Here is a 13,379-nt window from a genome sequence, read left to right on the forward strand (position 1 = left end):
TACTAACATGGGCCGGATGAATGTGCAATATGGCCAAGGTAGATTTCATTTTCCAATTCAACATGTTAAGCCAAAATGGATTGAAACCTTGAATGGGAAGACACCCTAAAATTCAACCACAGGGAGGAAGCATTTGGGTTCTTCTGTGAGAGCCTGTGCAGGGCCATTCCACAGAACTACTAAAGGTAAAGGTAAAAGGACCCCTGACCTTTAGGTCCAGTCGTGACCGACTCTGGGGTTGCGCGCTCATCTCGCTTTATTGGCCGAGGGAACTGGTGTACAGCTTCTGGGTCATGTGGCCAGCATGACTAAGCCGCTTCTGGTGAACCAGAGCAGCGCATGGAAATGCCGTTTACCTTCCCGCTGGAGCGGTACCTATTTATCTACTTGCACTTTGACGTGCTTTCGAACTGCTAGGTTGGCAGGAGCAGGGACCGAGCAACAGGAGCTCACCCTGTCGCGGGGGTTCGAACCGCTGACCTTCTGATCGGCAAGTCCTAAGCTCTGTGGTTTAACCCACAGCGCCACCCGCGTCCCAGAACTACTAGATAGGGTCAAACTACTAGATAGGTCAAACTCTAGAGCAGCCCTTCCCCAACCTGGAGCCCTCTAGATGTTTTGTAGCTCTAGTCATCTGGAGCTGATGGGAGCTGCACTCCAAAACATCTGGAGGGCACCAGCTGGGGAAAGTTGCTCCAGAGCAATGGTTAGAGAGCTGACCTGTCCAGCTCACTGAAATTTCCTGTGCAATTACAGTTTCAGCAAGATCAGAAGAAAGGCGTCAGCTGCCATAATAATTAGGAACAGCATAAAAGCTTCAGCCAACTCTCCTGGTTTCCACACAAGCGAAAGGAGAGAACAGGAAGAAATTAGGTGTTGGGAGTCAGACCCAAAAGCTAATGCCAATGAAAGCAGAAAATTGGCCCTGACAAGAAGAATTGCAGCAATGCCTGTCTGAGACTCTGACTGAACTGCTGCATTGAGAGGAGGACAAAAGGTAACTGTATTCGACCTCTTGTCTCAAAGAGGGCAGGACCAGTCTCGGGGAAGACTCATTTGCAGGCCAATTGAGCTGTCATCCTCCTCCTGCTCTGAACTCTGCTCCTGCAGTGAATTGCTAGTCTCGTGGAAGAAAGCAACAGAGGAAGAGAGATAAACCTTGTGAAAGGGGTCAGACATATGGGAAGACTCACAGATACGGAAGCCAGATTTAGGGTCATGGTCATGCCCGCCCTGGCTGTACAGGGTGGTGGTGTCTCCTTTCTCACAGCTGTTGTAGCAGCGGCCATGTCGACAAGTCTGTTTACAGATTGTGGGGGTGAAGATAATCTTTATCTTCCTGATTTTTTCTGTCAGGTTGACACCTGCAAAGAAAAGACAAATGACCATCACAGAGCAGAAAGATGTCTCTGAGCATCTTAGTTTAGCACAGGAGTGAAGGACTTGTGGTCCTCCAGATGCTGGATTCTCACTCCCATCAGCCCAGCCAGCATGGCCAATGGTTCCAAGGATGATGGGACTTGTAGTGGCTTAAAGGCATGGATGGAAGAACATAAGAGTCTGCTGTACCAGGCCAATGCCCCATATAATGTAGCATCCTGTTCTCACAGTGGGCAACAATAAGGCCTATATTACATGCCCTGATATTACAAACTCTATAAAAGCAATAAGTACAGACTACTAAAGGGTGAACAGGAGGATTTAGTAGATTACACAGCAAACCCACAGAATACATTTCAAGGATTTACTTAAATAAAACTAGGGGAAAGGGATAAAATGCATTAACTGAAAGAAGCACGAGGCATTTCTGTATCAGAATGACAATAAATTCTTTCCCCCTTTATTTCTCGGCCCTGTTTTAAGGAAGGAAAGGAGACTGGGAAAGCTACCCTGAAGGGAAATGCTTGGATGTAATAATAATAATAATCTACAATATTAATGCCTCCCACCAGAACAGAGCACATGGCTGCGTTCCAGTCTACTCCAGTCCTACTCCAGCTGAGATGCGGGGGGGGGGGGGGGAGAGAGACAGCCAGGCCAATTAGTTGAAGTGAAGGTAGAGGAATGTTGGGTAGATCAGTTAGGGTAGAGATGTCAAAGCTGAGGGGGGAAAGCTTGATGCCTCACCTCAAAAAGGATATTAGGGAGCTGGAAAGGGTTCAGATAAGGGCAACCAAAAGGATGGAGGCAATGGAGCAACGATGAGGAATGAGTACATTTGTTTTATTGTATTTTTTAAATTAAGGATGTTTAAATGCCCCAGTGGATTTGTTGTTATGTATTTTTATTATGCATTGGTTTTATAGTTGTAAGCCACTTAGAAGCCATTCTGGAATATAAGTAGTATATAAATTAATAAGCAACATTTGGGGCTTTTTAGTTTGGAGAAAAGGCAAGTAAGAGGAGACGATGATAGATGTGTAAAAAATTAGGCATGGTGTGAAGGAAGTGGTGAGAGAAAAGTTTTTCTCCGTCAGGGAACATCTAACAAAGCTGAATGCTGAAAGATTCAGGGCAGACAAAAGACGGTACTTCTTCACTCAGTATACAGTTCCCCCACAAGAAGCAGTAATGGCCCCAAACTTGGATGGATTTAAAAGACAATGAGACACATTCATGAAAGACAATGCTATCAATGGCTAGTGCGCATGATAGTTATGTTTCATCTCCACCTGGAGTACCAGTTTGGGTAGGAAATGGGGGGGAGGGTGTCAACGTACGTGACATAGTGATGTTGCGTCCAGGCATTGTGCATGATGTCATAACATTGTGCATGACGCCCTGATGTCAGATGTGACGCTCATGAAAACCCCTCAGAATTTTATGAATATACACTTCTTTGTATGCAGTTCTGACCAATATACACATTTTTGCAAGTCATTTTCCTAATATAATGTATTTTTGTATGTTATTTTCACCAATGATTTTTAATTTACATATATTCATTTTTGTACATTTTGTTTGATTGGGTGTAGAACTGAACTGCAAAATTTGGAGAAGTGTGAATTTTGAAGAATAACAGTTTTTCAGCTTGCATATTAGTTTGAAAAGTGTAAATTAGGTAGTTTCTTATGAAAATGCAAATTAAATCATCATCATCATCACCATCATCAGCATCATTCTCACCCCCGCCTATAGATAGCTAAATTCTGTGCTGATACTTTGGATTATACACCTAATCAGGCCCACAGAAATGAGTGCTTGTGTAAACATTACTCACTGTATTGCTACAGATTGCTAGCACATGTACATGGCTATGGCATTCTCAATTACTATACCCTACCTTAATGGTGGAAGGGACACGGGTGACGCTGTGGTCTAAACCACAGAGCCAAGGGCTTGCTGATCAGAAGGTCGGTGGTTCGAATCCCTGCAACGGGGTGAGCCCCCGTTGTTTGGTCCCTGCTCCTGCCCACCTAGCAGTTCAAAAGCACGTCAAAGTGCAAGTAGATAAATAGGTACCGCTCCAGAGGAAAGGTAAACGATGTTTCCGTGTGATGCTCTGGTTCGCCAGAAGCAGCTTAGTCATGCTGGCCACATGACCCGGAAGCTGTCTCCGGACAAACGCCAGCTCCCTCAGCCTATAGAGCGAGATGAGCATGCAACCCCAGAATGGTCTGCGACTGGACCTAACGGTCAGGGGTACCTTTACCTTACCTTAATGGTAAAGGTAAAGGACCCGTGGAAGGTTATGTCCAGTCAAAGGCAACTATGGGGAGCGGCACTCATCTCGCTTTCAGGCCGAGGGAGCTGACGTTTGTCCACAGACAGCTTTCCGAATCATGTGACCAGCATGACTAAACCACTTCTGGCGCAACAGAACACCGTGACAGAAACCAGACCGCACAGAAAGCCTGTTTACCATCCTGCTGCAGCAGTACCTATATATCTACTTGAACTGGCATGCTTTCGAACTGCTAGGTTGGTAGGAGCTGGGACAGAGCAACGGGAGCTCAGCCCGTCGCAGGGATTTGAACTGCTGACCTTCTGATCGCCAAGCCCAAGAGGCTCAGTGGTTTAGACCACAGCGCCACCCTCATCCCACTACCTTGATGGACTCCCCACCACCACCACCACCCACACTGCATGAAGCCTGTGCTTAGAAACATTTGCCAAAGAAACCTGGCTCATTCTTTAGACCTTACCCCCGTGAGGTGAAGATGGCTCTTGAAAGGCCGTACGTGGCCCAGAACTGCTCTGTTCAAATCCATTCGGCAAGGCATTGGATGTGAGCTGATCATTATTGGTGGCTGGATAGCGTCGGACTGTACGAGAGGACCCCGTGTGCAACTGAGGGGTAGCAACTGAACGACTTTGGCTCTGAGACCTGTTGAAAAGAAAGCAGAGCTAACATCTGTGCTGGATAAAATGATACAGTGGTGCCCCGCAAGACGAATGCCTCGCAAGACGGAAAACCCGCAAGACGAAAGGGTTTTCCGTTTTCAGAGGTGCTTCGCAAGACGAATTTCCCTATGGGCTTGCTTGCGATTCTTGAGGGTTTTTTTGCTCCCCAACCCCTTTTTCTAAAGCGCTAAGCTGCTAATAGCCTTTTAGCAGCTAATTCCTTAAGCCTTTAATAGCCGTTAATAGCCCTTAAACTGCTAATAGCGCTAATAGCGCTAATCCGCTAATGGGCTTGCTTTGCAAGACGAAAAAAACCGCAAGACAAAGAGACTCGCGGAACGGATTCTTTTCGTCTTGCGAGGCACCACTGTACAAATCTTTCTTTCTCTTTTATTGTTTTTCATACCAAATTCGACAAAGAAAGAAGAAAGAGATACAAAAACAAAGAAAAGGAAGGAAGAAAAACCAAGAAAAAAGGTGGAAGAAAAGCCCCAATCAGTTCCCATTAAAAGTACAATATCCCTGATACATCCATCTTTGGTTAAACATATAAATTGATGTCCAAATGTTGAAACAGCTATCCACATGTAGTTGATAAGAAACACACTCAAATGTAGCTAGGGTGGTAGAGTCTTCACACCACTGCATAATAGACGGTGGAGGTTTATCCTTCCAGGCTTGTAATATAAGGCGGTGTACACATTATCAGCTTAAAATGCAGCTAAATCAGGCATAGGCAAACTCAGCCCTCCAGATGTTTTGGGACTACACCTCCCATCATCCCTAGCTAACAGGACCAGTGGTCAGGGATGATGGGAACTGTAGTCTCAAAACATCTGGAGGGCCGAGTTTGCCTATGCCTGAGCTAAATTGTTCTTATACTCAATTGGGATTGAAGCTGGTTTTGGGGGAAATGTATCAATAGGAAATGACAGGATAGATATGGATTTGGGCTAACATTGTGTGCATGCCACTTCCCAAACCAGCCATGGGAATGCACTGGATGTAGAGTTAACAGGAGTGTGTACACAGTCTAAGTCTCTTAGCAACCATAAACGTTCACAAAATTCCCTCTGTTGTCCTTTCAAATTACAGGAATATAATTTAAAAGTAAATGGACACCTGCAAATATCAAGGATTTCACCAATACAAAACTGATACGGACAACAACTTCAGAACAAATAAGGAAGTATCATTGGCCATGCCCACATCATATGTCAAAGCATTTCCAGCAATACACCTCCAGCTTCTATCTGTGTTCGACATTGCCATGCATTCTTTCTGGCTGCATCAGAGGGAGAGATGAACCTGGAGCCTCCTCTTCATCAGCTCCATTTGTTTTTTTGGTTTTTTTAATATTATATTTTTATTTTGAAAATAATGCAGCCAGTCATTCACATAGTCCTTAACTTCTTCAAATGGTCTCATTTTCCATTTTCCTACACTTTTACACATTAACTTCTCATATGTCACCCAACCCCCTGTCATATTGACTTTCTTCACACTTATCACCTCCAACAGTGACAACCAATATGGAGTTTTTTGTTCCAACAAGTTTTTATATCTTTCCCACACTTCCATCAAAGACCTTCTTATAATGTGATTTTCAAAACCTTTATGTACTCGTCTCTTGTCATACCACAAATACGTGTGCCACCCAAATCTATTATCAAAACCTTCAAGATCTAACACATCCGTGTCTTCTAATTTCATCCATTCCTTCAACCAACAGAGGCAAGATGCGTCGTAATACAATTTCAAGTCTGGCAGGGCGAAGCCTCCTCTTTCTTTTGCATCCATCAATATCTTAAATTTTATCCTCGGCTTCTTACCCTGCCAGATATACCTTGAAATTTCTCGTTGCCAATTTTAAAAAATCGCTGCCCCTTTGATTACTGGAACTGTTTGAAACAAGAATAACATTTTCGGTAGCACATTCATTTTTATCATTGCAATTCTTCCCCAAAATGACAATTTCATTCTTCCCCACACGTCTAAGTCCTTATCATCAGCTCCATTTGGACCAGCTGCTATTTGATTCTCTCAGAACCGTCTCTTCCACTGCCATTACGCAACTTTATTATGTAACATTATGAAAGGGTTGGGATCCGGACATGCATATTTCCCTCTTTTCTTCATATCACCCCCACCATTCAAAAAGCTTGTGGGGTAGCAATAATATATATCTGTTGGGTCCTCTTGAGCTGTGCATAACCATTTTGGCACATCCCCAGTTCAAAACCACTTCAGGAAGTTTTCCCATAGCTCAAATTTATCTGGGCTCAAAAAAACAACAACACCCCAGAAGTCATGCATGCAGTGTGTTAAATGAATTGGCCCTGAGCAAAGGGCCATCACTGCTGTGACTGGGCAAGATGGTAATGTATTTATGATGAAAGTGCTGTTGTTGTCCTAAGCCTCTCATCTCCCTCCAGGCGTGAGTGATCCCACAAAAGCCTACTCATCTTCTGCAAGGGCTGAAGCGCATTCCCATTCCTGCCTCTGGCATTGACAAGGAAAGAGATGTAGCCAGAAAAGAAGCCTGGCCAAGAAAATAAACAGAACACGCAACCCATAAAAGTCATGAAAGAAACTTTTACAGGGAATGAACACCCATGAGTGAATTTGCATTCCCCACCCCTGGGTAATTTTATTCATGGGGCCTGGCATTTTGCAGCAGTCAAGCAAACAATACGCATACACTCCCAGTTCCCAAGGCCACTCTTCAGTGCCCACTTAACACATGCTGGTTGTCACCCCAACAGAGCAAAGCTTGTTTTAACTCAGCAGATTCTAAACCTCTTTCTTTCCTAGGCTTTTCAACCCATTCCACCCTGTTGGCTCCCATTTTCCTTTCAGGGGATCAGTGCCAAGCTTTCCAGACAGCTTTGTTTGTAAGTACCCTGACCCACCCTGTATTTTTCAGCATCCTAAATGAGCCAGGGCAGAGTCAGTACTGAGATCTCCAAAGAAGCCTAAAGTGAGTCAGTGAGATTAAATAGGTCTTATGCGAGACACATAAGCCCCACAAGTTGCATCAGATTCACTGCACGTTCCTACTTCCGCAGCATCTATATACCGTGTGCATTTGCACAATACAGACTCGTACGCATGAGATCCCAGTTTCGATGCAGAGCTTAAAGAAGCTCCAAGAAGCAGGGCTGGGGGGGGGGGAGTCCTACCTGAAACCCTGAAGATTTGGATTCAAGGTTTGCTGCTAAATTTAAGGGTTAGCTATATCAAACTATTGGTTTGAGCAGCATGAGCCAGCTCTTTCTTATACTTGGGGGTGGGTTTGCAGAGAGAGCTCATTCTAAAAGAATTCCCACTATGTTAACTTTGGTGGCTCAGTCATTAACTATTATTTGAAATCTGCTCCTCAGCCTGCTTTATCTTGCAACATGAATCTTGTGTACATATTGAAACAAAGAACAATGGATTCGATCCTGAGAGTTGCTATCTCATCCTCATATTCCCCCCACCCAAGAAAGATTCTCTGGAGGGTTGAGGTCCTCTTGAACAGAGTGGGTAGTGCACAGGGAGTTCTTGGAGAAGGGAGAGAATTGCCCTAAGTCAGATACAGGCTGGGACGTGGGTGGCACTGTGGGTTAAACCACAGAGCCTAGGACTTGCCAATCAGAAGGTCGGTGAGCTCCCGTTGCTCAGTCCCTGCTCCTGCCAACCTAGCAGTTCAAAAGCACGTCAAAGTGCAAGTAGATAAATAGGTACCGCTCCGGCGGGAAGATAAATGGCGTTTCCGTGCACTGCTCTGGTTCGACAGAAGCAGCTTAGTCATGCTGGCCACATGACCTGGAAGCTGTATGCCGGCTCCCTCAGCCAATAAAGTGAGATGAGCGCCGTAACCCCAGAGTCGGTCACGACTGGACCTAATGATCGGGGTCCCTTTACCTTTACAGATACAGGCACCTGGTGCAAAACAGAGCTCCATTCACACAAGGTGTTTCTGATTCCGGGTGATTCTCTCTTCCCACTTCAGCCCTCTTTACTGCAGCCTTCATTGTTCAGGAGGGTTTTTGAGCCTCCACTAGGGAGACACAAAGCTACAATTCTCAGTTTTTCTTATTTTCTCATTTTTCCAGTCTTAGCTGAATTTGCCAAATTTCCACATCAGCCTGCATTTTTTTAAAAAATTAAACATCGTCATGAAAATTCACTAGCATTTTAGTGAGCATTCTTCCTGATACACACACTTTACAAGCAATTCCCTTAACATCACATATTTTTGTAAGTTATTTTCACTAATTTATGCACAATGTCTCCTGATACATGGGTTTGTACATGCAGCTGAAGAACTGCATTGCAAAATATGGAGAAATACAAATTTTGAAGGAAAGCCGTGTTTCAGTTTGCGTGTTCTTCAGGGAGTGTACATTGCTGAAAGGAAGTTGATGGTCTAGACTGCTCAGCCACAGCTCTGAGCCCAACAAGGGACAATCTTTTCCACTTTCCAAATGAGCCATGGCACTATGCGTTCTCCAGCATTTCTCAGCTGCCTTTGCTTCATGTGAAAGCTGGTGAAGCCAGCTTTCACTTTGAGCGTATCAGCTTCATCATCACATATCTGATCAACATGAAGATAAGTCTGATAAGGTTACTGAGATGAACATTCTGATACCCAGGCAGGTACAAATGGGAGTTCTCATAAAACTATTGTGAGTACAAAAAGTATCTCCATCTCTGAGCACCAGGCGGGAACATTCTAGTGGCTGTTCTATTAGAATTTCATTCAGAATTTTTCAGCTTCTGTTTCATCCACACACTTTCCCATTCAGCTGCACGCAGCCTTCCTTCATCCCTCATTGATGGTTGTTTAACATTCCTGTGGTAACCACAGGAATCACTTTTTTGAAAAACAAAAAATCACACTAGTAAAAAGGCAATAAAAGGGATGCATCACCAGGAACTAAGCTGTCCAGAACAACATGAGTGAATTGTTATAGTAGAGAAACATGTTCTAAGATTTCATGAAGTTCACCCTAGAGCTCTATAGGGATGTAAGAATGGAATGGCTGAGCTACTAAACATATGAGTTTTCTCACTGGCAGCACATTTAGTGGAAGAAGTTACACACACACACACACACACACACTATTTGGGTATTCTAAGAAACCACAGTTCTGGCAACACCGTGTGCCATCATGATTTTCAGACAACTCCCATCAGCCACACGCAGCACAACCAATGATCAGCAATGGTGATCAAAACATCTGGAGGGCATAAAGCTGCCTTAGACCTTACCGCTGAGCAAGGTGAATAACCTAGTAAATAAAAGCTCCTTTTAAAAATCACATTCTAAACTGGATAAACAGCAGCAAATGAGGCTCAGTGTAAATGTGTAAAGCGCTGCAAATTCTGGAGGAAATATCCTAGCTCCACCTATACACCAATGAGACTGAAGAAGTGATAAATCAGGGGAAAGATCTTGGGGTGGTATGTAAACTTATTGTGCAATGGCAATGCTATGCTAGGTACTATTTGGAAAGGGACTGAAAATGAAACAGCTGTTCTTTTAACATCACTATACAAATCTATGCTGGAATCCCTTTTGGAAAACCCTTTGCAGTTCTTGTTGCTCCATCCTCACAAAGATATTATACAATAGGAAAAGGTGCAAAAAGAAACAAGAAACAAAATAGTCAGAGGATTACAGCACCTTTCCTATGAGAAATTGCTGAAAGCTTTTGTGACAGTTCTTCCTATGCACTCCATAGACCAGAGGCTCAGCTTATTTACCCAGAGTCAGTAAATCCTATCAGCTGTACTGGATCTTGCTTTTCCTGGGATCTCAATAGCCCTGATGGTGTTTATCTCTCCTTTCAGATGCCACACCCCATGGCTTCTCCTGAGTTTAGAAAATGCCAGCGAGAAGTCTTGGACATAGTTCTTGGGACAGCATTCCCACAAGGAATTTCAAATGCACAGGCCCTGGACCTGGAGTTGTATCCAACTGCTCGCTTGCTTGCTCTGTCTTTTTCCAGAGGAAGTCCTTGACCAGCAGCTCACTGTTTAGAATGTTGATTGTTCTGTTCTCTAATGCTGCTCCTGAGTGGCTTCAGCAAATCTCACACGACCTGGACATTCCATACAGGCACACAGATATAAAGAACTAACTTTGCACAAATATCCTCCAACATGAGGCTCAATTCCCCCCACCTGACTTGCAGCTCAGAATGAGGTCCGCTGGATCCAGGTAAGGTCTTTCCCCACCCCATAATGCTTAGGCAATGGCTGGTGCTGCAATGCAGACCATACATGAGATACACTGGGGTACTTTTACAACCCTGCACTTTTGATAAGGTAAATGGTCATGTTACGAAGCATAAAACATCATAGGGATAATGAGAATTACATCCTGAGCCTCTCCTAGAATCAAAGCAAGATCAGCACAGCCGAAGAAAGGAAATATTTTCATTAACTTTATCAGGATCTCAAAAGCTTCCTAGCCAAAGTAACTTTCCAGTGGTTAACATTATCCAGAAGCTCACACACAGGCCAAAGTTATATTGAGAAACGACTGTCCTGGCCTACAAAGCACAAACTGTTCTTGGAATATCTCCTCCAGCTGTTTGTTTTTACTTTATACACTGAACACAAATATCCATTTTCCTTATTCTTCTAACCCTTTCATTCTTTCCTAGAGTTCATTGTACCACCCAACACTGCCCTCCAAAAGGAATCAGGATGAACTTGTCTGTAAGACTCAGACACTGTGTAGGCAGCAACAAAATGATGGCATCCCATCTAGTGAACTCATCCTTTCCAGGGTCACCCAACACCTCATCATCATAGTATCTCTGCCACGCCCTCCATTCTACTTCCCCATTACTCCACCAGTGCCTTGAAACTAGTTCATATGTTTCTAATAAAACAAGCTGATGTCAAAGGTGGAGGCCACAGAACTGTGAGCAAGACTCTTTGGAAACCTCGCTTACAACAAGTGACTGGAGGTCTTGTTACATCTGCTCCCTATCATTAGCCCCTGAAAGTGCTGCTGTGTGCTGTCCACTGTGCACAGGAAATAATACAAAATGTGATGGATTTCATACAGCCCTGCAAAAATCCTTACAAGTAAAATGGTATGCTTTGGTAACAAGTCTGAACAGAGTTTTTAAGTAGACTTATGAGAGGTCATGGGTGGGGTGGGGTGGGATGGGATGCAATGAAGAGATAAATTCACCTGCCAGGTTTCAAGAATCAAGGAGCCATAATTTAACACTAAAGAGCATGCTCTGTCTGCAAAAGGTTCCAGATCTAAACTTTGGCATCTTCAACTAAAAGGATATCATGGAACAGGACTAAGGAGAAATTTGCTTGAGACCCTGGAGAACCACTCGTAAGTGAACAGTGTTGGGTTATATGGCTGAACAATCTGGTACTTTTTACTTGCATGGTTTTAATTGGCTCTTATGATAACCATGGGACATATTTTGGCAGTCAATACATTCTTATTTCTCAAGGTTACTGCTTCAGCTGCTGCTCATGCATGCACATTTCAGCCCCTTCCATTCTTAGAGGCCATTAAATACCAAAGAAAATAATTTTAGCACACTTAAAAAAGATTTTTTTTAAAAAAAAATCAGGATTCTGTTTAAAAGAAGGCTGAAATATGCAAAGTCTGAAAGCAATAGATGACCTGTGTTGACAAACATTTCTGCACAACCATCCATTCAGAGTAGACCTAGATGCTGCAAGGAAAGCTTGGTTTCTCATGTTTCTGTCCTGGGGCCAGGGGTTTACTTGCAACGATGGATTGGCAGGTGGAAGCGAGAGGGACTCCCCGGGAAATGCCCCCCCCAAGCTATTTTTCATTGCTTCCCCCTAGCTAGGTTCTGAAAGTATTGTTGTGAGTTTTAGGGGGGAGGTAGGCTGAATGCCTGGGCTTCTTTCTAATTCTTGGAATAGCCATGATAGCTTTCTGGTGAGGCGATAGCCTAGGTGATGGGCCATTAAAGAGAACAAAGGAAGGGGCTCTGTGTGAGATGGTAAACGGGCAGGGGCCTCTTCCTCAATTTGTAGGCAGTTAGAAGAACAAAGGTAGAGTTGATTGATGTGAGCTAGAAGCAAAAAGAAAAGTGAGAGGCTAAGAAGCCAGAGAGTCTGAGTGATGTTTGATTTCTGTTTGAATCCAAGGCTGCGGCTATGGAGAAAACAAGGCCCTCTTCAAGTGTAATGCTGGGAACTTCTCCACTCTAGGCTCAGGTTGTGTATGTGTGTAAATTAACCATATATCATTCCAAAGGAAGCACAAACCTTCCATAAGTGCTTGAAACCTCTGGAACAGGGATAGACAACCTAAGGTCCGGGAGCCGGATGCGGCCCAATCACCTTCTCAATCCAGCTCACGGACAGTCCGGGAATCAGTGTGTTTTTACATGAGTAGAATGTGTCCTTTTATTTAAAATGCATATCTGGGTTATTTGTGGGGCATAGGAATTTGTTTATTTATTTATTTTTTCAAAATAAATTCCGGCCCCCCACAAGGTCTGAGGGACAGTGGACCGGCCCCCTGCTGAAAAAGTTTGCTGACCCCTGCTCTGGAATCTTACACTACTTGGAGACTGGGGTAGCGTGCAACAGTATATTGAAAGTAATCCCAGTAGGGGGACCTGGGGAACATTTGCAGAAAAGGAGTTCCCAGTGTCTAATTCCCATATGTCTATACCCATGAAGATACCAGTTATTTGAGACTTGACTCAACAGGCCACCATCCTCCAGCTACTATACTGAGCATTCATTCTATTTTGGTTGCAGGGATGTTAGACAACACCACATCAAGTTAATGCTATCCCACACTTTCCCTTTCCTTATCTCAAAAAGTCCAGTTTTGGGGGGAGGAGAGGGCGTGCTCCACAACCTGAATTTGCTGGCATGTAATTGGATCCCACCCAAAAACAGTGACAGTCTTGAAGTGCCCTCTGCCCTAGATAAAATTGAAACATGGATATACTGGGCACATCACAAATGGAGCCCTACTGGACAGAATCCAGAAGGGACCTACAATCTTCCATATTTTC

The 13,379-nt window shown here is 44.0% G+C and overlaps 1 protein-coding gene across 1 annotated transcript in view; it reads right to left on the reverse strand.

The window, feature by feature from the left end:
- Positions 1-13,379, reverse strand: part of LTBP2 (latent transforming growth factor beta binding protein 2) — a 134,033-nt gene that overhangs the window by 81,062 nt on the left and 39,592 nt on the right. The window contains exons 4-5 of the mRNA XM_083446998.1: positions 4,146-4,327; positions 1,194-1,364 (exon numbers count right to left, since the gene is read on the reverse strand). Coding sequence (XP_083303124.1) covers positions 1,194-1,364; positions 4,146-4,327 — 353 coding nt within the window. The remainder of the gene's footprint in view (positions 1-1,193; positions 1,365-4,145; positions 4,328-13,379) is intronic.

Source organism: Podarcis tiliguerta, assembly GCF_965153285.1.
Source record: "Podarcis tiliguerta genome assembly, chromosome: 1".
In the NCBI taxonomy this organism is placed as follows: Eukaryota; Metazoa; Chordata; class Lepidosauria; order Squamata; family Lacertidae; genus Podarcis; species Podarcis tiliguerta.